Source organism: Spermophilus citellus (assembly GCF_964194105.1).
Source record: "Spermophilus citellus genome assembly, chromosome: 12".
NCBI classification, from domain to species: Eukaryota; Metazoa; Chordata; class Mammalia; order Rodentia; family Sciuridae; genus Spermophilus; species Spermophilus citellus.
This window is the reverse complement of record NC_138198.1, coordinates 82,023,058-82,045,296: the sequence shown is the minus strand read 5'-3', so window position 1 is coordinate 82,045,296 and position 22,239 is coordinate 82,023,058. Positions and strand designations below refer to the sequence as shown.

At 44.2% G+C, this 22,239-nt stretch overlaps 1 protein-coding gene across 3 annotated transcripts in view; it reads right to left on the bottom strand.

The window, feature by feature from the left end:
• GATA6 (GATA binding protein 6) overlaps positions 1-21,724 on the bottom strand; it is a 30,129-nt gene extending 8,405 nt beyond the window's left edge. The window contains exons 1-6 of one of the 3 annotated variants that reach the window (XM_081263207.1): positions 21,468-21,724; positions 18,932-20,097; positions 14,131-14,297; positions 10,578-10,703; positions 9,595-9,682; positions 9,396-9,499 (exon numbers count right to left, since the gene is read on the bottom strand). In XM_081263207.1, the coding sequence (XP_081119333.1) occupies positions 9,396-9,499; positions 9,595-9,682; positions 10,578-10,703; positions 14,131-14,297; positions 18,932-20,060 (1,614 nt within the window). In that variant the 5' untranslated portion in view covers positions 20,061-20,097; positions 21,468-21,724. Of the gene's footprint in view, positions 1-9,395; positions 9,500-9,594; positions 9,683-10,577; positions 10,704-14,130; positions 14,298-18,931; positions 20,098-20,226; positions 20,424-20,801; positions 20,893-21,467 lie in introns of those variants that run through there. The other 2 variants (XM_081263208.1, XM_081263209.1) reach the window with 2 other exon arrangements.
• Between the last annotated feature and the right edge of the window lie 515 nt (positions 21,725-22,239).

Here is a 22,239-nt window from a genome sequence, read left to right as displayed (position 1 = left end):
CTTATCTTCTGAAATGACAAGAATGGAGTAGTCTTATTTTAGTCCTCAAATGCAGTGGTCAAGAATCCTGAGGCAACCTGGTGAATTACGATCTTAAGTTTTGTAACAAAGCTGGCTTTTCAGAAGATTGGCTGAGTATTTTCATCTTTCCCATTACAATAATGACAGAAAACACAACCATGGATGGTCAAAGGACCAGTAGCACTCACAAAGCACTCTCTCACCACAGAAAGCATTGGGAGAGGACCAAGCATGAGAGAAATAAAAAGCTTTAAAATATGGTTCCTTCTTAACACAGTAACTCTACATCTCTAAATTTCTCCTTTAGAAAGGTAAGGATTTATTTCTAATGTCTTGGGATGACAAAAAAAAAAGCCATACAAATAAAACACATCACTATTAATTCATGATTAATTCACTATTAATTCATGATCAAATTTAAGTAGTGCTATTCTTTTTGCTCTTCAAAGAGGTCTGCAGGCACCTCCTGATTATACCACACAATACTCCTAAGGGCCAGAGAACAGGAATTACTCACCCCCCACCCCCTCCTCACCCCCACTGCCATAGAAGGAAAACAGAGGCTTCAAAAAACCTTGGCAGTTCTCTATCATGGTGTATCATGGCACGGACCGAGCCGGAGCTATCTCCTGGCTGCCTGAATCTGTTTCCTTTCAGCAGTTAATCCACGAACCCCAGATTGAACTTCAGGCCACAGACAGGCCTCACTACAAATCGAGCAACTAAGTTTATTGAGTGTTTTAAACGTAAAGTCTTTGTGTTCAATAAAAGAAAAATCAGATTCTGGAGCATGTGGCCCGGCTCTGGTAAAACCCTGTGATGCCAGCAACCCAAGCACTGCAAGCCACCAAGCCACTGGTGATCAGTGAAACCTCAGCAGTTACTCACCTGTGGTTCTGTTTACCCCCACCACGACATGGATATCAAGGCCTTGTTGTTTATTTGCTCAAATGGTTCTTAAAATTCTGAGGTCAAAATAACCTTTTGGTGCTCGTTCTCAAAAATTCTGAGAACTGGGCCTTGATAAAGCCCCATATGGTAAGCAGCTGAACTACGTGTTGTCTATTGACAACACCTGTCTTTGGAGGTGCCTTTCTAAATTATTGACGTTTCAGAGAAAATTAACAGGTAGCTCCAAACGTAAAGAGAGTTACCAGTTTGTACTTAATTCATATCCATTAGATCTTCATATTGCTAGTAACTCTTTTGGCAGACACCCATGAAATGCATAATAAATTACTTTGGTTCCAGTAAGAGAATTCATTTTCTTCGAAGATTCATTTAGCAATAACATTTCAGAGCATCCTAAGCCAGATTTCTTAAATTTGGTCATGTTTTCCCGTAACATTATTTCATGTTTTGTGACAATTTTGTATATTTTTACAGAGGAAGGGGCAAACTGCAAAAAAAAATAAAATAAAAATAAAAATCTGTAATTTGCAAAGAAAAGAATATCAGAGATGAAGCCAAATGAAAAAGCAAATAACTTCTGCTTACACTTCTGCTTACACTTACTCCTTACCTAGTACTCTGACTTCCAAATTATAATAATGAGTCACTTATTAAATAAACCATAGTTCTGTGTTACATCTGGGGAGCATATATATTATATTACAAGCTAAAGAGCAATATAGTTTTACTGTTTCCTAACATATAGACCAAGCCATTAGCTATTAATATGGTACAATGTATTACTACTTCTTATCATTCTCCTTAGTACATGTGCGTATACACACACACACACACACACACACACACACAAACACACACAAACTTCCAAAAAAAGCCTTGAGATCAAAATGAAAAATGAAAGTATACAAAGTCTGCATGCTGAAACGTTCCTAGCTAGGGTGACGTGTGACTTTCACGTAAAGGCCAATGTGTTCAAACAGGAATGTGAGTTTTTAGAAGGGGCTGTGAATGGAGAGAGAAAAGGAGCCTGGCACAAAAGGAGCATGAAGATAAAATGCCAAAAAAATATTTATGTTCATGGCTTGTAGCATGTGGCAAGTGGGATATTAATAACTGTGATGACTGGTCAACTCCCTGGGAAGGGTAACAGCCCTGGACGGGGACTGGGAGGCAGGAGACGTCGGTTCCAGTCCCGGCTTCAACACGGGCTTGTTTTGTGACCTTATGGAGTCACTCGGGATCCTGGTTTATAAATGAGGCAATAATAATACCTAACCGCAACTCTTTCTCAGACCCTTGTCAGAGATTAATGATTTTTTTAACTCTTTTTTTTTATTATTCACTTAGAAAAGAGTGATTTGGACCATAAAATTCTGGAAAGGGTGGCGGGGGTCGGGGGGACTTGCCTATTAAGGAATACTTGTTTAATGAGTCCACAAAAACTAAATGAAGGCAATTCAAACATTCTGAAAAGCTACAAAACTTAGCCCTCACTATGTCTGAATTTAAATCACACCACTAGGAGGATGTTATTATTGCAATCTTGTATTTTAAAAGAACCTTGTTATAACCATATCAGGTACATCGACAACAGAATTTTTACTATTTAATAATACTAATAATTTTACTAATTTTACTAATAATAAACAGCATTTTTCCACCTATCATCTACCTGCCATATTCTTAGTCCTACACTACATTTTATTTCTAAGTATAATATTGATAAGAAAATTTGTATTAAGGGCTTTACATACTTGGTCACTGTTTTCCCATCTGCTTTACTGGGAGGATATTTGATCCTGAAGTTAGTAATCAAAATTAGTCAAACTTTTTTAGGAAAACATTATTTGTTGTCTCTAAAGATTTCAAAGATCACAGTAATCTCTATGTTCTAGTGGGAACAATGCTAACTCTGCATCAGTCTGACCTGGGTCCAAATGGAAGCCTTGTCTCTTAATTTGACACAGTCCTTGGGTCTGATCAGTACCTTACTCAGAAGAAAGGTTAAAAGAGAAAAATGCACCTAAAGCACTTGGCACATAAAAGGTACTTGATAGAAACTAATTTCCCACCTCCCTACTATCTTATAAGTGAGTCGATGATAAAGGACTAATCCAGGAGTGGTTGGCTCCTCCAAAGAGTTTTGCAGAATATTCAAATGAAGAGTGAAACAGAACCATCTTAGTGGCACACACCTATAATCCCAGGATTCTGGAGACTGAGGCAGGAAATTCAAAGCCCCCTCAGCAATTTAGCAAAGCCCTAGGCAACTTAGCAAGACCCTGTCTCTAAATATAAAAAAGGGTTAGGGATGTGGCTCGGTGGTTAAGCACCCCTGATTTCAATTCGAAGTATCAATTAAATAACAACAACAACAAAAAAAAAAGAGTACAGCAGGGCTGGGAGAGTAGTTCAGTGTTAAAGCCCTTGCCTAGCATGTGTGAGGCCCTGGATTCAATACCCAGCACTGCAAAAGAACAAAGAGTAAAACAGTAATTTTCCACCCCAGCCCAGGAAAAGCAACTCACACTATCAGTGCAACCTAAGTCCTTTCTGAATTTACCTTTCAGCTCTTTAATGGTCTTTATCTTGTGACCAACCGTAATGCCATGGTAAATCTTGGATGATCCCAAAGCTTAAGAAAGAAAGTGAAATAAAAATTTGCTAAGAAAAAAAAAAAAAACCTTCCTAATTTTGATTACTAATTGAATGCATTTTTTAATTTATTTTTTAGTTATAGTTGGACACAATACCTTATTTTATTTTTATGTGGTACTGAAGATCGAACCCAGGGCCTTGCACGTGCTAGGCAAGCGCTCTACCACTGAGCCACAATCCCAGCCCAAATTGAATGCATTTTTTTTCAGGAAGAAATGAATAGTAAGCTATAGGACCAAAGTGGATATTTTCTAATTTCCTCCTTGGGATGCAAATGTTCATACATAAAATAAAATCTAAAAAGCAATTTTCCTAATTATCCTACAAAGTGTCTAAGCTTTCTTCAGAAGACCTTATAAAGCACCTGTAATCCCAACTGTTAACAACAAAAAACACAAAAGTGAGGAAACCTATTTCTTCTCACCAACATACCAGGCCTTATGTTTCCAGTAGGAGAAGTGACCCAGGCAGCCACCCAAGCCATTCTGCCCATGGAGAGAAAAATTTCTGCGTGAGGTCAGTGCATATAATCAGCACTGGGGAAACATTTTTCTCCACTGACGTGAAAAGAAAAACCTTCTTTGTGAAAGGAACAAGCAGGAGCTTACTAAGTCAATTATCAAAATACTCTCAATTAAGCCAGGCACAGTGGCACACACCTGTAATCCCAGTAACTCAGGAGGCTGAGGCAGGACGACTGCAAGTTCAAGGCTAGCCCCAGCAATTTAGTGAAACCCTGTCTCAAAAAATAAAAAGGGATATAGCTCAGTGGTAGAGAACCCCTGGGTACAATTAAGAATGTTTTTTCATTGTTGAATTCCAACAGACATAAAAAGCATTTATCACCAAAGCTGGGGTTAGACAAAGCCCATCAACTTGAAATGAGCAGAGTCTGGGTCCTGCTTTAAGGAGACTTGAATGGAATTGAAATATTGCCATATATCTTCTTTCCACCTGTTTCACTGAGCAGACTCATGTCCTGCCTTTGGCTTCTTATACCCTGCATTCCAGCCACCCTGAACCTACACCCTTTAGTACCATGGATTCCTACACCTACTGTGCTGCACACTCTATCCCCACTTTTCCCTGAACAAGTCCCACCCAACTAGTTCAGATACCTTCAACTCCTGTTAAGGCATTTCCACCTCTGTAGTCAAGGGCCAGAGATGGGGCTCAGAGTTAGAGCACTTGCCTAACATACATGAAGCCCTAGGTTCAATCCCAGCACTGGTCGGAGAACACTCCACAACCAGAATTCACTGCCTCCTCCATATTTCAGCATATCCAAATCTGACCAGCAGTGAGATCTGTCTACACCTGCCCCCACCTATGACCAATCCCAGGTATGGGACCTATGGGACCTCGTTTCCTCATTTGTAGACAGTGCCTCCCAGCCAGGGGCACACCTATGATCCTAGCCACTCCAGAGGCTGAGGCAGGAGGGTCACAAAGCCAGTCTCAGAAATTTGGCAAAACCCTGAACAAGTTAGTGAGATCCTGTCTCAAAATAAAATATTAAAAAGAGAACTAGGGATGTGGCTCAGTGGCTGAGTGCCCCTGGGTCCAATTCCTGGTACCCCTCTCCCCCCAAAAAAATTGCTTTCCATAGAGTAATGCTTAACAACTACAAGCAAAAGCTAGTCACATATTTTTCATCTCTAAATTTATTTCAGTATTACACATTATGACTTCGATTATATTTGCTGTTTTAACATCAACCTAAGAAGGCTTTATTTTTTAAGTAATTATTTATACAAACTATTTTTAGGCAAAGTATGTTCAGTGACTACCTATTCTCTGTTATTAAGTCTTAGTGATAATTTCATCCCTAAATTACTCTCTCCTATCCCAAAGGAAATGAAGAAAGACATTTTTAATCTACAAAATCTGGGGAGTGCCAAGTGCTGTAGTATATTCCTGTAAATCCTAACTACTTGGGAGAATCCTAACTACTAAGGCAGAAGGATCACAAGTTTTAGAGGCCAGGCTTAGTAACTTAGAGACATCCTGTCTCAAAATTAAAAAAAAAAAAAGAGGGCTGGGATGTTGTAAAATGCCTCAGGATTCATTACTCAGTACCTCAAGAAAACGGGATGCGGGGAGACTGAGCTATAAAGTTTACATAAAATATCCTACAGTTTTAGAGTTTTAAGCCATAGATGGATGAGAAAACTTATGGCATGCTTATTAAATCTCATTTGAGAATGGCTAATATAGAATACATTATCAAGTTTTCCTCCTAAATAACAATAATCAAAAAAGGGAATTGAAAATACTTTAATATTCTTATATTCCATAGTGAATATGCCACAGGAAATCTGATGTCTATTTATGTCAATCAATTATGTTTTTCAGTAAATCCATATCAATATGAAAATTTTAGCCAGAAAGAAAGACTAGATTTTTTCCACAAAATTAACCAGCCATCTATCAAAAATTAAGTTTAACACATTTAAGGAACAAAAACAGCAATATTTTAATACCAAGCTACCTGGCAGTGAGTCTTCCTGATCCCAAGCAGAAAATAAATTGTTCTCTCTACCTCGAATGCATACACACCATACACTCACAGCAACAACGAGAAACTGAGTCAATGTGACCAGGTCATCAACCAGGTGACTTATCAGAAGGAATGTCTCCTTTTCTCCCAAGCAGAGGTCTGTTGAAGCACTAAATCAGCAGCAAGTACATACAGCCAAGACCCAAAAATTAGTCAAAGAAATAGTGTCAGAGATGGGCAAAAATTATTTCTAGGACACTTCAATGTTTACCTGCCCTGTGCTAGGAATCCTGCCCACACCTCCATTCCTACCTTCTCTCAATGCCAACTGCTCATGGCAACAGACAATTAGAACAGTCTCCCTCAGGACACTCAGCTGCTGGGGCCCCTTTTACCTGGGCCAACAGACCCCACGAACCTGTGCCTACATGTTAAATGGCCCACAAGCAAGAAGTCTGCTGAGAATGCCAACTAGGGATCTCCTGCAACTTGTTTCTCAAAGTGGGGATTTACGTGAACACGGGGTTTGACATGGGCCTCTAACTCACAGTCACCTAGGAAACGCAGTTGTATTGCCATGTACATCCTTCAGTGGTGAGGTGCGTGGTCCCTGGTCCCCATCTTCTACTGACCGTGTGCCTTAGATTGTCCTTTGTTGGCAGCCTCGTAGACCCATTAAACTGAGGCATCGGCACTACTATTTCTACCACATCAGTCACACAGAGCACGGAAAGTCAGTGGGATGGATCCAGGGTTTAAACCCTAAGCCAATGAAGGCGCTGTATGATGCACTCACTTTCTAAACCCCAGATTCAACCTTGCTGTAGGGTTCTATAGTGTTTTACACAAGTATAGGTGACCAGTCAAACCCAGCTGGCCTTTGACATCAGATACAGGCGCACTCAGGCATTCTGGCAAAACCACTCCACCCGCTGCAATTATTTGTAGAGGGGGACAGAGTTTCCAAATGAAGCCAGTAGATGGGCATCTGCCAAATAGGCCTGGTCCTGCCCCCCACCCCCCAACAGCCAAGTCAGGTAATAACCTGGAGACATCCACGATAAGACAACACCATCAGAGGAAAACCTGCAAGCCCGGGTGTCAGCCCTGTGCCCTCTGAATGAGGAGAAGAGAAGTCCAGGGGCATGGGTAGGTGGGAGGGCAACCCCATCCCTACCCTGGGAAATGCTGCCAGGAAATTCTACAGCCCAGCTTCATCTTCAGGCACTGCCCCCCAGCCTGCAGCCTACACCAGCCACCGCTAGCTTCCAGGGTCCCGTGGAGGCTGCCTGGGCTGTGGGAGGAATGAAGATTACAGTAAAAGACCTTGTGTGAAACTACTCTCAAAACTCCCCCAACCTGAAAAATCCAATTGCTTTGCCTCCTGGTCTCTAGTGAGGAGTTAATCTTTCATCCGGAGGGCACTGACCTGCAAGCTACCTCTAGGAATTCAGTCCCAGGTTAGAGTCCTGGACACCAAAGGGACTAGGGCTCCTTTGGGTGCCTTTCCCCCTCCTTTCCCTCGAGGGCAACTGATTGAACTTGCTGAAAGCCAATTTTGAAATTCTGCATCACAAAACCACAAGAACAAACCAGACTCCACCTACAAAGTCATCCATTACCCAAAGCCCATTCTTGGTCAAATATGTTTCCTTGCCATTTATCATTTAAATTAGGCTCTTTCTACACTCTCAGAGATTTGGAGATGGCAGCATGCTCATGTCTTCTTGGAGATAGGACACAGACACTGAGGCCAACAACCTAGCCTCCCTCAATACCTTGGTTTCTGAAACACCATTTTGCCTCATTCAGTTGTGCAATTGTTTCCAAGGATTAAATAATTTTAACCTTTTAGTTTCCCACAAGTAACTAATACTATTTACCCCTTAGATCCTCAAAGTGACATCTAATCCTCCTACTAAAAAAAAAATACACTTTATCAAGTCTATAAAGGTTCTTTAACATGTGTCTGTGACAAATGAAAAGTTTTTTCCCTTGTGAAATTAATTAGATATTTTATTTCATTAAAGAAAAAGCTCAAGAGAATTTGTACTGGTGAACAAAAAGAAATAGCAAATATAATTTTAAGCATCATTTTTGTTTGTTAAAGTCAGCTAAAAATATGACAGGGGAGGGGAGAGTGGGGGAGGCTGACAGGTCCTTAAATTCCTGGTTCCCCAAGGACTCCAGGGTAGCAGTTTCAATTTCACCTGGGGCGCTTGTTCAAAGACACAAATTTCCAAGCCCCACCCCTAGAGACTTAAGATTCAAAAATCCAGGGCAGGGCCCAGGAATCTGTAGTATTTTTAAGTGCCCCGAACAATTTTAGAAGAAAACTAAAAGTAGAAAACGATTAAACTAATCTTAGAGTAAATGTAAGAATCATCACTAGGGCACATTTTAAAGTCCTGTGGGAGAACTGGGAATATAGCTTAGTGGAAGAGCACTTCCCTAGCACGCACTAGGCCCTGGGTTCATTCCTGAAATCACAGAAAGTAAAAGAAAAAAAAGTTCTGCTTGTCTGAGTTCTTGCCCTTGACCTCACTGAGGTCTCAGGTAAAGCCAGGTGGTTTTCCCAGGTGAATCTGGGAAACATTAAGGTAGGACAATGCTCTTTACTTATGGATGGCAATTTTGATCATAGCTCCACAAAGATATTCACAAAGACCCCTCGATCTCCTGTCCCAGGCAGCCCTCACCGCTGCTGCTGCTGCTGCTGCTGCTGCCTCAGAAGCCAGTGACTTAATTAGGCCTGTGTACAATGAAGGCAGAAAGGTCTCCCAGCAAGAAGGTTGGGGGAAGTAACATCCCTGAATGCAGAAGCCCAGAACACATTAAGAAGAGTTTCACTTTGGGTAGAAACAAAAAGAAAGACAGCCAGAATTGACATAAGCAAAAGCAACTTCAATGTCATGGGCCCAAGACCTGTGGAACCACAGGCCTGGCAACTTTCCTGATCTATATTAGAAATACACATAACGAGCGAAGCAACTCTGATTAGGAAAAAAAAAAAAAAAACCTAGAAATAAAACAGTTTAAAGCTCTTCAAAAGTTCTTGCTTTTCTTTGGTTTAATTTAACCATAAAAAAAAATGATAGAGATCTTAATTAAGAGGTTTGTAAAGTACTTAAGTTTGTCATTTTGTTGACATTTAAATGTAACTTCCTCTAAAAACTATTCTTAGGTATCAACTAACTAAACTGTTGGTTTAGGTTATTGTACTGCCAGATAAGATAAAGTTTGAGATAATTTACTAGAGAGCAACCCACGAAGTTGAAGGAGTCTATTCTGTTTTAACACTTACCCCTGAGGCTGTTGGTTGTGTTGGAGGGGAAGTATTTTTGCTGCAATCATCTGAGTTAGAAGAGGTGGAAGTTGGAGTCATGGGAACAGAATTATTACTATTACCTGCAAGAGTCAAAATGAACTTTATAAACATACACATACCTACTGTGACAGTAGGCAAATACTTTACAATCAAAGGGCATTTTTATTATATTTACCAGAGCAAGTCTTTGACTTATTTATGTTTTTAGGTTTTCGTTTCCTGGTTTGAATCCCCTCTTTTTTCATAGCAAGTGGTCGAGGCACCTAAAAAATATCCACATAGGCTTTAATAAGTATTATATGGAAGGAAAATCAAACTAAACACACAACATCAGTACTACAAGCCTTCATGCAAAAGAACTTGGCATCAACCATTTTTGTATATACTCCATAGATCCAAGTACACAAGACTACACTTTCCCCATCAAATGTAAAGATGCCTTAGAGAAAAGGGGGTGACTGGGCTAAGGGATGAAGCCCACTGGTAGACAGCTCAGTGATAGAGTGCTTGCCTACATCCTGGCACAAGGGTTTGATCCCCAGCTTCGAAAAATGCTGGAACGGGGGTGGGGGGGAATACCAAGGAGAATTTAATTGTTTCAACTTAATGATTATTGTTTGAAATGACGTTGTTAATTATACAATAAAAATTTATTGGGTTTTTTATTTAAAAAAGAGAGCATGTACTCTTCCTCCTATAAGGTAAATCATTTTTCTTTGTGTGATTGAGGTAATATTTTGTGTAGTCTTTGAAAATGAAGGACAGAGTCATTCTAACTAAAATATCAAGTGTACTCCTCCTTTGTACAAATGTCTCTGGTTGCATTCAAAAAATTTAAGATATAAACTAGTTATTGTACATTTCTCATTGGCTTTCTTGCTTACAAGCTTAAACAGTTACTAACATGTCATCAACTCTTAAAATGCACATTTCACATTTTCATATTTCTAAAATTGGAATGTGTCTCAAGATGAGTGTTCGTGATTAACAGGCAGCAATTTGTTTTTTACTGGTACATATTGTAATTGAAAGCCTCTTAGATTCAATGAGGTACATCTATCTACACATTCAAATTTCTCACTTTGGTACCTTTCATTTGCTGATTATGTTTTGTAATGGAAACCAGACTAAAAGGTATATACAGAATAAAGGGCGTACCCCATGGAGTTTCATGTAGAGTCCACAAGCGTTGCACACAGGTTCACCCTCAGCATTTCTGCGCCATAAGGTGGTGGTTGTGGTGTGACAGTTGGCACAGGACAACCCCAACCGCCGTGATGAAGGCTATAAAAGAACAAAAGAAAGTAAGTGGAAATATGGAAATATATACATGACATTGAGGAATTTTCACTGTATGTGTGTCCCATATATACACCTGTGTATCATGCCCATCTTTGCTATGCATGTTCCTAATTTATTAATGAATATTTATAATGATATTTATAAATGAAATATCACTTGAGAAAAAATTTTGAAATATAATTAGGTTGAGTTCACTGAACCAAGAAACTAGGTTTGCACAGGGTGCTAGATGCCATACCTTCAATTTGCTCTTCTAGCCTGTCCTTGTAAACTACAGAATAACTGGGAAGCAGTCACACAATTACTACATGCAAAGCATCACACACAGAGAGTTTCAACAGTAGTTGCCTCTCCAAGAATTTAGTTTTCCACTTACTGCTGTTTTTTAAAGGGAAACTAGAAGACTTTCTAAAAGTTGCCAAGTAAGAGTTATATTCTGAAATGCGCCAAAAGTATCAATACAACTGGACATTAAGGTGGGAGTCCCCCCACCATGGAGAGTCATGCTCTACGATCATAGGTTGAGACATCATGAAATACAATCACAAAGCAGCTACACATACTAAATAGCTTTGGGTAGTGTCCACCTGAAAAACTGAGATAAACAAGTCAATTTTTCATTCAGGTGTAGGGAAATCAACCAGAAACTTTAAAAAGGCCTGCATAGATGAACAGAAGCAGATCTTAGCAAAAAAAGTCTAAAGCGTTTGGAAAGAAATATGCTCCATTTCCTCTAAATTACTACAAATGAATTATAAAGGAGAATTTAAACTTAGTATAATCTCCTCCCCAGAATGACAAAACATAACATTTGTTTTTCAATTATCAAATTTAAAATGCCTTTAAAACTTGTTTTAAATTACTCTTAAAGCTTAACAAGATTTGGGGAGCTAGCAAAACTGGGTAATTTCTTTTTTTAATCTTCTTTTAAACAATGGACAACAAAAATATTAATTGAGCTTGTATCAAATATTCCCAGATTAGAAAACAGAGATGTCTAACTCTCTGCTGGAAAATTTAAATAATGACATTTAATTTAGCATTTACATTTTGCATCCTGTTGTATTACTTTAGTAACATTCTTTACAGTCATTTTGTAAAAACAGACACTAGTGGGCCTTTTAGCACTATAAAAATTAGCACTGATAGCACTGACTCCTTAGAATATGGTTGAAATGATCATGTTTGTCGGATAGGAAAACTATAGGGGAATTGCTTTGTTTGAACGTTGAGAACATTACAAAACCTTACACATTGGAGCTGCTTTATGGTTAAAAGAAAACCATTTTCTAGGCAAGCACTATTTTTTTCTCCATAAATGTGAATCAGTAAACGAAGGATGGCAAGATTCATTTTACAAACAGGCCATTTATGACAGTTTCCAGTGGAATTTGGAGCCAATGTGAAGCAAACTTGTTATCAGAATTTGCCATTATAACAAAGAACTTTATGACTGTCAACTGCAGATCATAAGTGAAGCCAGTCCTCATAAACATGTGAAATGAAGGTGAATGGGTTATAAAAGTTCCTTGTAACAAGTGATCTCAGTTATATTCCTCACTGGCAAGGAATTCAAGTTACACCATAAATCTCTTATTTTGCAATGTATTGCAAGTTCAAATTCACAGTGATTGGTTCTGTATTGCTGGCTAAACAAACTTGGGTTCAACATTCTGTTTCTGAGAATGAAGTCAGATCCATCAAAACCATATATAAGAAGCCCATAAGGAGAACTAATTGATAATGACACACCCTACAATTGGTATCATTTATAACTCATTTACAAAGCATACAGGCTGACCTTGGTTACCATCAAGACACCTGCCACAAAGCAAGAAAACCGATTCAGAAATGTTAAAAACGGGTTTCTTGCTAGTAACAGTTATTTTTACTGCTACATGTGCAAAAATAAATGGCACTATCTACATCGGAATGTCACTAGATCAAATTCATACTTCAACTAGAACCCAAATTGGCTACTCTTAACAAGTTTTTTTTTTCCTCAATCTTGACAAAATGTTACCCTTCAGAGCTCAACTAGTGCTTAGTTCAATGTAGCTTTACAGAATTAATAATAGTTTCATTGTTCATGTGTTGTCTAATGTGAAAACAAGGAACTTCCTTGGAATATTTTCCAGTGACTACATTTTAAATAGGATGCATATAAGAAAAATACTCTTAGAGAGTCACACACTGAAAGGGACCCCTTAAAATTCTAAGCTGTGAGAGGCTTTAACAAGTTAAAGGCACATACACTCATTAAATTAATGCCAGCCACTTTATTTTAAATGCATTAAAAACAAACCAACCATAAAGCTAATTACCTCTCTTTAAGGTGTCAGACTTACATTGTGATGCAATTTCGCTCTAATCTATTTAACACAAACAACATGTGTAGCATTTGTTCTGCTAATTAGAGTATAACAATTAAATAAATTACTTGGATACTTAAGATGACTGACATCTTACTGTAAAATATTTTACTTTTAAAGGCATTTATACTATTGAGCATTTCGGCTAAACAAATGTTAGCCTTAAAGTGGGGTTCCTGGAAGATTTAATTTATTTTCTCTGATCACTATAATAATGCATACCCTCTCTTGCTACGCACGCAAAACAATGACAATGCGAGATTAATGCCTGAAGAAAATCAAGCATCGCCATACTTTAAAAGATGATTAAAACGTGATCACATTTGGTGAAAATCCCTAATTTGAGAACATACATATTCTCAAGTACTATGTATTGGTGTTTAAAAAAAAATTACTAAGGATTGGGTAAATCAATTTTCACTGGAGTACACAGCAATCCAAAGACATCAGGAACCTAGAGGGATAAACCTTTCTCCCAGGATGAGCGGCAGAAGGGTAAAGAGGTAGAAAGAACAAAGTAAAAGGGACCCAGAGCGCTCTGTAAGGAGCAGAGGGAGGCGGGTACTGGCGGAGGGGGTGTTGGAAGAGAGCATGGTCTCCCCAGAATAAAATCCAAACCAGATCCAAGCTTCCTTCTCCTAGCCTGGGTAGGTCTACTCCGTTTTCCACTCCCTATGTTAGCCATTCCCAATGTCTTGTGTATCCCTCGAGAATTAATTCGCTGCTTTGGCAAGTATGTCTAGAGATAGGTAAATACATTGTGCATTAAAAAAAAAAAAAAAAAAAAAAAAAAAAAAAAAAAAAAAAAAAACTAGCAACACCTTCCTTACTTGCCATTTAGGAAAGTCATTTTCAATAGGCAAAGGGGGAAAGGCTGTCTTGGCTTCCCTAGCTCGGCTTCGGGGTAACCTCCGCGGGGGCGCCGGCGGGCGAGGGTTGGAGCCGGGGAGTGACTGGTGCGGCTGGGACCCTGCGCAAGGCTCCAGCCTCGGCGTCCGCACCTGTCCCCGCGGGGCGCGCCCGGCGCTCACACTCACCACGCGCTTCTGCGGCTTGATGAGGGGCCGGCTGAGGCCGTTCATCTTGCTGTAGAGGCCGCAGGCGTTGCACAGGTAGTGGCCGGTGCCGTCCCGCCGCCACAGCGGCGTCTGGATGGAGCCGCAGTTCACGCACTCGCGGCTATCGGGCAGGTCCTCCAGCAGGTCTGCGGCGAGAGCGGGGACAAGAAGCATCGTGAGGCCGCGCGGGGCCCGTGCCTCCCCAAACACCCGATCGCCCCCCAGGACCCCACATCCAGCGCGGGAGGTGCGCTGCCACGATCCCCTCCCGCGCCCTTGGGGATCGCGCTTTTCCCCTTGGCGGCTAAGCCGGGAACTTGATCGTGTCGCCATGGATTTGCTGACCATTAGTCCCATATTTCTGTACCATCGCGGTGCTCCGGGTAGAAATTCCCGGGAAAGTCGTGGGCAGTGCTAGAGTTTGAGATGAACTACGGGAAGGTCAGCCTGACCCCTAACTCTCTGGCTGTCCCCTCGGTTTTTAAAACTAAAATTCATCATAATTACAATTTCCAGCTTGCCAAACCGAGCAAGCCGCACAGTGTTAACAATGATTACTCACCCTGCTGCAACCCACAAATGCCCCAGGACACGCTGCCTTATTTATATTTATCAAGTAATTTTTAAAGTATTTTCTAAATCTACAACCTTTCCTTCTTATACGGCTTTTCCCCAATAAAAAATAGATGAGTTAAAGTACAAGTACCTTTCTGAAGACACTTAACGTCAATGAGAAAGGGGAAAAGGCGCTGAGATGGAAGTTTTATTTACGTGCCACAAAGATCAAACGCTAAAATATTTTTATTCCATTCTGAAATTTTTTTTACAAAAGGTCAATACTTTACTGGTTGAGAAACTACTAAGAACTTCTCAGCGATAAATAAAACCACCTTTTTCCCTACACTAAAATTTTAATTTATTCCATCTATTCTAAATGTGATTATTTCACATTAATTAATAATTTGATTGGATTTTGGAATTTGCAGTACTCTAGATCTGCTAATTAAAAACAAATCTGAATTAAGGGTAAATGGTTGTACATTTATTACTTCCCTTTGAGAAGGTTAAATATGAAATAATAAATATCCTCTAAAATTAGGTTAGTATTACTAAATAAACTCTTGAAAAACAAATGTTTCCTACTGTTTAGGGCTCTTTAAATTATAGAGGGTTCAAATGTTCTAATTCTTGAAGCATATTTCTGAATTACTGTTTAAAGTAAATAAACATTACACTTGAGGTTTTATTTGAAGATGAAGTGTGCTAGCAAACCTTTCTATTCCTTCTCATTCTCCTGCAGCTGATAGTTTGCTTCTACCAGCGATTGTGCAGTAAAGACATTTGAGCATGACTTTAGCATTAAAATGCTTTAATCCATTAGTAACATTTACCCTACAAAACAAGTGGCCTTCCTCATTTCAAGTTATTTCTTAGGTTTAAACTAGCATCCTACACCAGCCGAGTTCAAAGTTGTCGTTGGGATACTGCAACTTACAACACATCACAAAGATTTATTCTTCTCCGCCCTAAAAGCCACTATTGACTGCGGTAATCAGTAAAATGCTCAGGACTTCAAGGACGCTGAAGTTAAACAAGGTATTTGTCTTTGTTGTTGACTTTAAAATGTTACCTATCAGAGCCCCTCTCCGTAGAAGAGTGGGGCATTCCCTGGAAAACCCGACTTGCTAGGTGCCTGGCCTCTTCCCCTCTCCTGGGAACAATAAAAACAGATTCCCTGAAAAAAGAAGAGTGTGAACTCCCCAGGTAGACCTCTTTAGTTACCTGCAAATCCAAAAACAAAAATTTAAAGTCCTTTTTGGAAAAATAAAATCTAGGAAATTTGCTTTTTAAAAATTAAATAAAATTTCTCTCTTTCCTTCCCTTTCTACCTCTCACACCCAGGCAGCTAGACTTTTCTAACTCTAAATGGGAGGCGGGACACTGCCTAAATTTTGCAAAAATCTAATTGTGCTGGAAGCTTGCCTCTGCTCTCCTGAGATGGCTGTTTGAGATGCTCTTGGGAAGTGACAGATTCCATCACCCAGCAAATGGAGCACAGTTCTGGGGAATTGAGAACCAGGGAATAAGGGGCTGTGAGTACTCAGAGCTCATCCCAGAATGAGCCCTACCCATCCACCACCAATCAGGGAAAGGTGTAGGGGGAGTGGGTTTCCAAAAGCCTCTAAACTGTACAGCTTGATAAAGCTCAGGACTCAGGTTTTAGCCCTGATGTTTGCTCAAGTCAATTAAAAAGAGCCTGCCTCCAAAAATGGTTTGTTTAAAAAAAAAAAAATCAAGAGAAGAAACAGGAAATCTAGATAGAAGCTGGCATTAGAACACCTGTGAGGACAAGCAAAGTTAGGGCCACTCACCCTCTCACCTCAAATACTGACTTGGTCCCTGCCGCTTCCTACTTTCTTAGAAGACTGCAAAATCCGGGTGTTTCAAATCCCTTCACCTCCAACCCTGATTTTTTTTTAAACATTCTGTCTGCAGATTTGTTTATAGTGTCAAGCCCAGAAGGTGTAAAAATTAGGAAAAGAATAGGCTAAGTTTAAAACCAAAAGAAACCTCTAACTTGCCTGCGACCACATTATACTCTAAAAATTATTTTTCAAACAGAATCAAGTTATTGTCAATATCTGAAGATTAGAGTGTTTGTGTGTTCTATCTCCTCTCTCTCTCTCTCTCTCTCTCTCTCTCTCTCTCTCTCTCTCTCTCTCCCCCCACCCCACCTTGACGTGACCTGTTAGAAGCCTGGGGGAAAGGAATCTGGAGATCAAGTTAGGGTATGTCAATCAACAGGCAGAGTTGCAGGATCCTGCTCAAACTGCAGCTACCGCTTTCTCAACATACCACATCAGATTCCCTACAGGACCGCAGACTGAAAAAGAAGCTTCACATCCTAACCACCACCCGCTTCCCATTCTTTGATGAGTCCCTTACATGCAGGCTGTTTCTGGGAGCCAAACATGGGTTCCTATTTGGAAGGAAGGGTGACAATCTTTGGATCTCTCAAGTCCTAACCCAACAGGGCAAATCTCAGCAGAGTCCTCTGCTTCTGCTCCAAATACTGTTGGTAAAGATGGTCTCTAGGGCCATCATTGCAGGACTGGAGAAGTTAGGTCAGTCTTTGAAAGAAGTGAAAAGAGTGGCTGGGGATGTGCAGTGGTACAGCACTACAGTGGTTCAATCCCAGTACCTGGCAAAATTAATTAAATTAAAATGAAAAGCCTATATGTTAAAAAAAAAAAACGGCTGGGGATGCGATTTAGAGGAGAGCAGTGCTTGCCTGGCATGTTTGAGGCTACGGGTTCAATCTCCAGCACCTCAAGGAAAAGAGAGAAACAGAGAGAGAGAGAGAGAGAGAGAGAGAGAGAGAGAGAGAGAGAGAGAGAATATGCACTTGTTACCAAGAAGTCTTGCCCAGTCCCTAATGTTACAAGGGGGAGCTATTCAAATCCCTTCTTTCACTTTCAGACCACTTTTAACCTAATTAGAATCCCTAAAAGTCCTCCATATCCCTAAATGGAAGCTTCTAGGAGAAGCCCAGACTTGGGGCACAAAAGACACCAAGATAGGACACTTTGGACTGATATGCCTCCTTTCTTGCCGCTTCTGTTGCCAAGTTCTCCCCACAACTCACCTCCAACAGTAAAAGTTCTGCTTTTTTTAAGAAACAACAGGTGAAATCAAAAAGACCCATGAATGCACCAAGGACTCAGAATGCTGGGACTGAGAAAAAGCAAATAATCTGACTCAGACCTTCTCCTGCTAGGGCAGAACCAAACACTTTCCAAAATAAGGTATTTCCCCCTTGATTTGACAATTTTGTTTTCCCATTTTATCCTAAAATGGTCCCCAGACACAGGAATGAGAATATGAATGGAACAACTGCAAAAATGGTGGGCTAAACTCTGGAGGAAGAATAAAATAGGTGGCCCTGCTCCTGGATCCCTGGATCCGAGCCTGGCCACGAGCCTGGCCACGTGGAAGCAGCAGCCCCAGACCCCCACCCACCCTAACACATATCCACCAGCGGACCATCAGTATAAAGTCACAAGGCTGTCTAATCTAGATGTCCTCTCATCTTTTTCCTCTCACTTGAGGGGGCAGGAATGTCCACTGGATCCCCGGTTCCTTTACTCTCCTGGAACTTGTTTAAATACCTTCTTCCCTAGTCTCATAGTGTAGGCCTGTAATCCCAGCCACTTGGGAGGCTTAGGCAGGAGGGTAGCCAAGTTTGAGGCCAGCCTCAGCAACTAAGCAATGTTATTTTTAAATAATATTTTTAAGCGGGCTGGGAGTGTAGCTTAGTGGTAAAGCGCCCCTGGATTCAATCCCCATTTCCAAGAGGAAAATATACCACACGAGTGCTTGTACATAAATACGTATGTATTTGGGGAGGAGAGAGTAAATCAAGCACCTAACATTTCCTCCAAACTTACCCCAGAGCAGAATCTCACTATTCCGTTTGTCCAAACTGGGGTATGCGGTAAAACTCAAGGCAGTTCCCTCCCAACTTCAATTTTTCCCAATTGCCCACTCAATATTCATCAAAGACCCCCCAACTTCTGCAAGGCTCAGAGATACAGAAGTGCAAGTTAGTCTTTTTCCTAGAAACAAACTGAGATAGTTCGCACAATAAAAACACTATTCTCTGGTCATTCTGCCACAGTCCTGCAAATCCATTCCGGGACACCAGTCAAGTAGCTGCTCCAGACCCCCTTGTGTTCCAGCATCTCGGTCACGCACCCTCACACTGCGGCGAGACCCTTACCTGTACTGGGGCCCCGAGGCACCGGGAGCGGAGCTCCGGCGCGGCTCTGCAGGCTGTGCAGCACCGGAGTCTCAAAGGGTCCAGCCGGCCAGGCAGGCGTCAATGGCGCTCCCATGTAGGGCGAGTAAGGACTCGGATGGTGGTGGTGGTGATGGTGGTACGTCCCGTTCAGCGGCCGCGCCGCAGTCAGCGAGCTGTACTGGTGCTCCCGGCCTCCCATGGCCGCCAGGCTGCCCCCGCCGCCGCCGCTCACGCTGCCCGCGCCCCCGCTGCCCGCTGCAGTGTAGCCCCCAGGCTCCCGCGCTGCGCCGTTAGCCATGGGAGGGCTCGGCGAGTAGGGGAAGCGCGCAGAGGCATGCGCCGAGGCGGAGCCGGCGCTGCCAGGGCCCCCGGCCCCACCGCCGGCCGCGCCGCCTCCGCTGCCGTATGGGGGACTGTCGGCTGATGCCTGGGGCCAGCCAGGGTGCGCCCCCGCGCTACCCGCATGGTTGGAGGGCCCGCTGCCCGCCCCTTGCAGGTACGGCAGGCCTGGCAGCATGGAACCCACGCGGGTGGTGGGCACGTAGACTGGGGAACTGGCTGCCGCCGCGGCTGCAGCTGCAGCTGCTGCAGAATGTACGAAGCCCCCGGGCGCGCCATCGTAAGCGGCCGGTCCCTGGCTGGAGAGGGCGGCGAGGGTCTGGTACATCTCCTCGGGCTGCTCGGGTGTAAAGGGGCTCAGCTTGGCGCCACGACTGGACCACAGCAACTTGCTGGCGGTCGCGGCCTGGTCGAGGTCAGTGAAGAGCAACAGGTCCTCCCAGCTCGACAAGGCACTCCCGGGGCCAGCGACCCCGGGAGCCGAAGGTCCGTGGGGAGCCCCGAAAGGGTGCGAGGCGTAGGGGCTGAGCAGCAACGAGCGGGCCGCAGGTCCCGCCACCGCCTGTGTGTCGAGTTGTGGCGTCCTGCAGTTGCTGGCGCCGCCGGGGCCACGATCCCCGCCCCGGGAGCAGGAGGACGAGGACGAGGAAGAGATGGGGGAAGGCGGCGTGGAGAGGTCCCGCGATGGAAAGGCCGCGGAGTCGCCTGCGTCCGCAGTCGCGGCTCCAAAGCGCTTTGGCAGACACCAGCCGCCGTCAGTCAAGGCCATCCACGGTCCGGCGCTGCTTCTAGCTAGCTTTTAGCTCCTGAGGCGGGGTTGGGAGGGCAGGGACGGTAAAAGAGATAAAGAGGCCTTACTAAAGGTTTAGGCAGTGCACCACCTCACCTCCACTCCCTCTTCTAGCTCAAGAGATCCCTCAAAGGTCCCTTTCTACCTTGGGCCCCGGCGTCGGGGAGGAAGGAGAATGGAGCCTGCGCAGCACCCACAGGGTCCTCCAAGGATACCCTCCTTCTTTCACCACGTGAAAGAAGGAGGCTTTGGTCCCCCCTAGTCCTCTCTGCCCACCCTCTCCGCAGCATCCTTCCTCCGCACGCGCGCCAGATGCTAGGAGTGACGGCCAAACTGGCCGAGGTTTTCCTTCCGCCCCAGAGTGGCTCCCTCCAGGCTGATGACACACAAAAGAATAGTAGCTTTGCGTGTCGGCGGCGTGGTGTCATCCCGACTCACTCAAGGTGCCCTTCTCCGGGAATGCCTCCCGGTTCTCCAAGTGGAAATCGCTAGCACAAGGAAGGCAACCTGCTCCTGAAAACGAAACCGCCGCTTGTCCCCAGAGCTTTCTGAACCGTGCCGACCAGACCCAACACAAACCCGGGAGAAATGCACTCAGCCTAGGGAAACTGGGGTGCCAGGGCTGGGATGGCAGTTCAAGATCTTCCTGGCAGGAATAGTAAGGAAAAACTGTGGGGCAGGAGCCTCACGCCCCACAGGCGTCCCTGCGGGGCCGCACACCTTAGCCACAGCCCGCGTCTGCAGCCACCAGATCGCGATCTCACGCCGGCCGGGCCACCCGGGCCCACCCCGCGGTTATCCCCAGCCAGGGAAAGGCCAGACCGTTCCGGAATAGGACGTAGCGGGGTGGAGCAGAGAGCCAAGAAAAGGAGGGGGAAACGCAAGGGAGGGGGCGGGAGACCGCCCCGCAGTCGAGGCCACCCCAAAGGGGAGAGCAGGAAGAATGACAGGGAGACTTAGAGGGGGTGGGGAAGGAAGCAAAAAGCTGCCAGGCGGGCCTCCTCGAGGCTGCTTTTCCAAATCGCTTCGGCTCATCAGAGATAACCACACTAAAAATTATAATGCCCACACACAGACCCGGGCAAGATAGCCAGAAAGAAGTTTCTCTACCAGCCTGACTACCGGCTCCCGCCCCTTTGCACTGAGATAACTCGGAGATAAGGCTGCGAGCAGATAAGCACTTCGAGAAGAGGAAAAGACACCAGAAGTTGGTCCGTGGTGTCCCGGGAACCTGGGAGCCGCTGCAGCCCTCCCAGAGAGGAGGAGGGAGACACCCTAGGAGCCGACCGCGGGCGGGAGAGGGCCGGAGGCCGAGAGGCCCGCGACTGGTAGGGGTAGAAGGGAGGAAAGTAGGGAGACAACAAGCAAAGGAGAAAGCAGCCGAACCTCGGGTGAACGCTGAGCATGGAGAACGGCCGCAGCGGAGGGTGCTCCTGGGCTCGGAGAGAGGCCCAGGGCGCCGGTGAGAGAGCACGAGTCCGGGGTCTGCGCGGCGCTGCTGGTGAATAAAAAGGAGAGAGGAGGCGCCTCTTACTGCTGTGCCGGAAAACTGCAGCCTGCGCTCCTGATTGGACTCACCGAGCCCTAAACAAACAGCGCTCGCCGAAGGGTGCCAGGCTGTGGGTCGGAACTGCGCTCTGGGAGCAGCTGGGCGCGGAGGTGAAGAGGAGGAGGAGGAGGAGGAGGAGGAGGAGGAGGGATCGAGGGGAGGAGAGAAAAGAGGGTGGGGAGGGGAGGGGGAGGGGAGCGCGCCGCCCCGGCGGACAATGAGCGCCGCGCAGCCTACGGGCGTGGGCAGAGTGGCTAGCACAGTCCGCGTAGCTGGGGAGATTCCACCCAGGGGGCGCCGAGCCTAGGGAGCCGGGGGAGGGGCGGAGGCGACAGAACGCCTGACCTGGCTGGCGACCCACACCCATCCTGCCACAGAGCACCCTCTCGCGCCCCCAGTTACATACACACATACACACACACACACACACACACACACACACACCGGAGTAGGGGAGGGAACCTTGGCACAGAGAACCTGTCTCGCGCCGCCACCGCTGAGGGAGGGGCACGCCAGCTCCTGGGTCAGCGCGCCCCCAAAATGAGCCGGGAAAGTGCTTTGCTTCTCTGGCACTCCTCACTCCTCCCTCAACATTAAATAAGTTTTTGC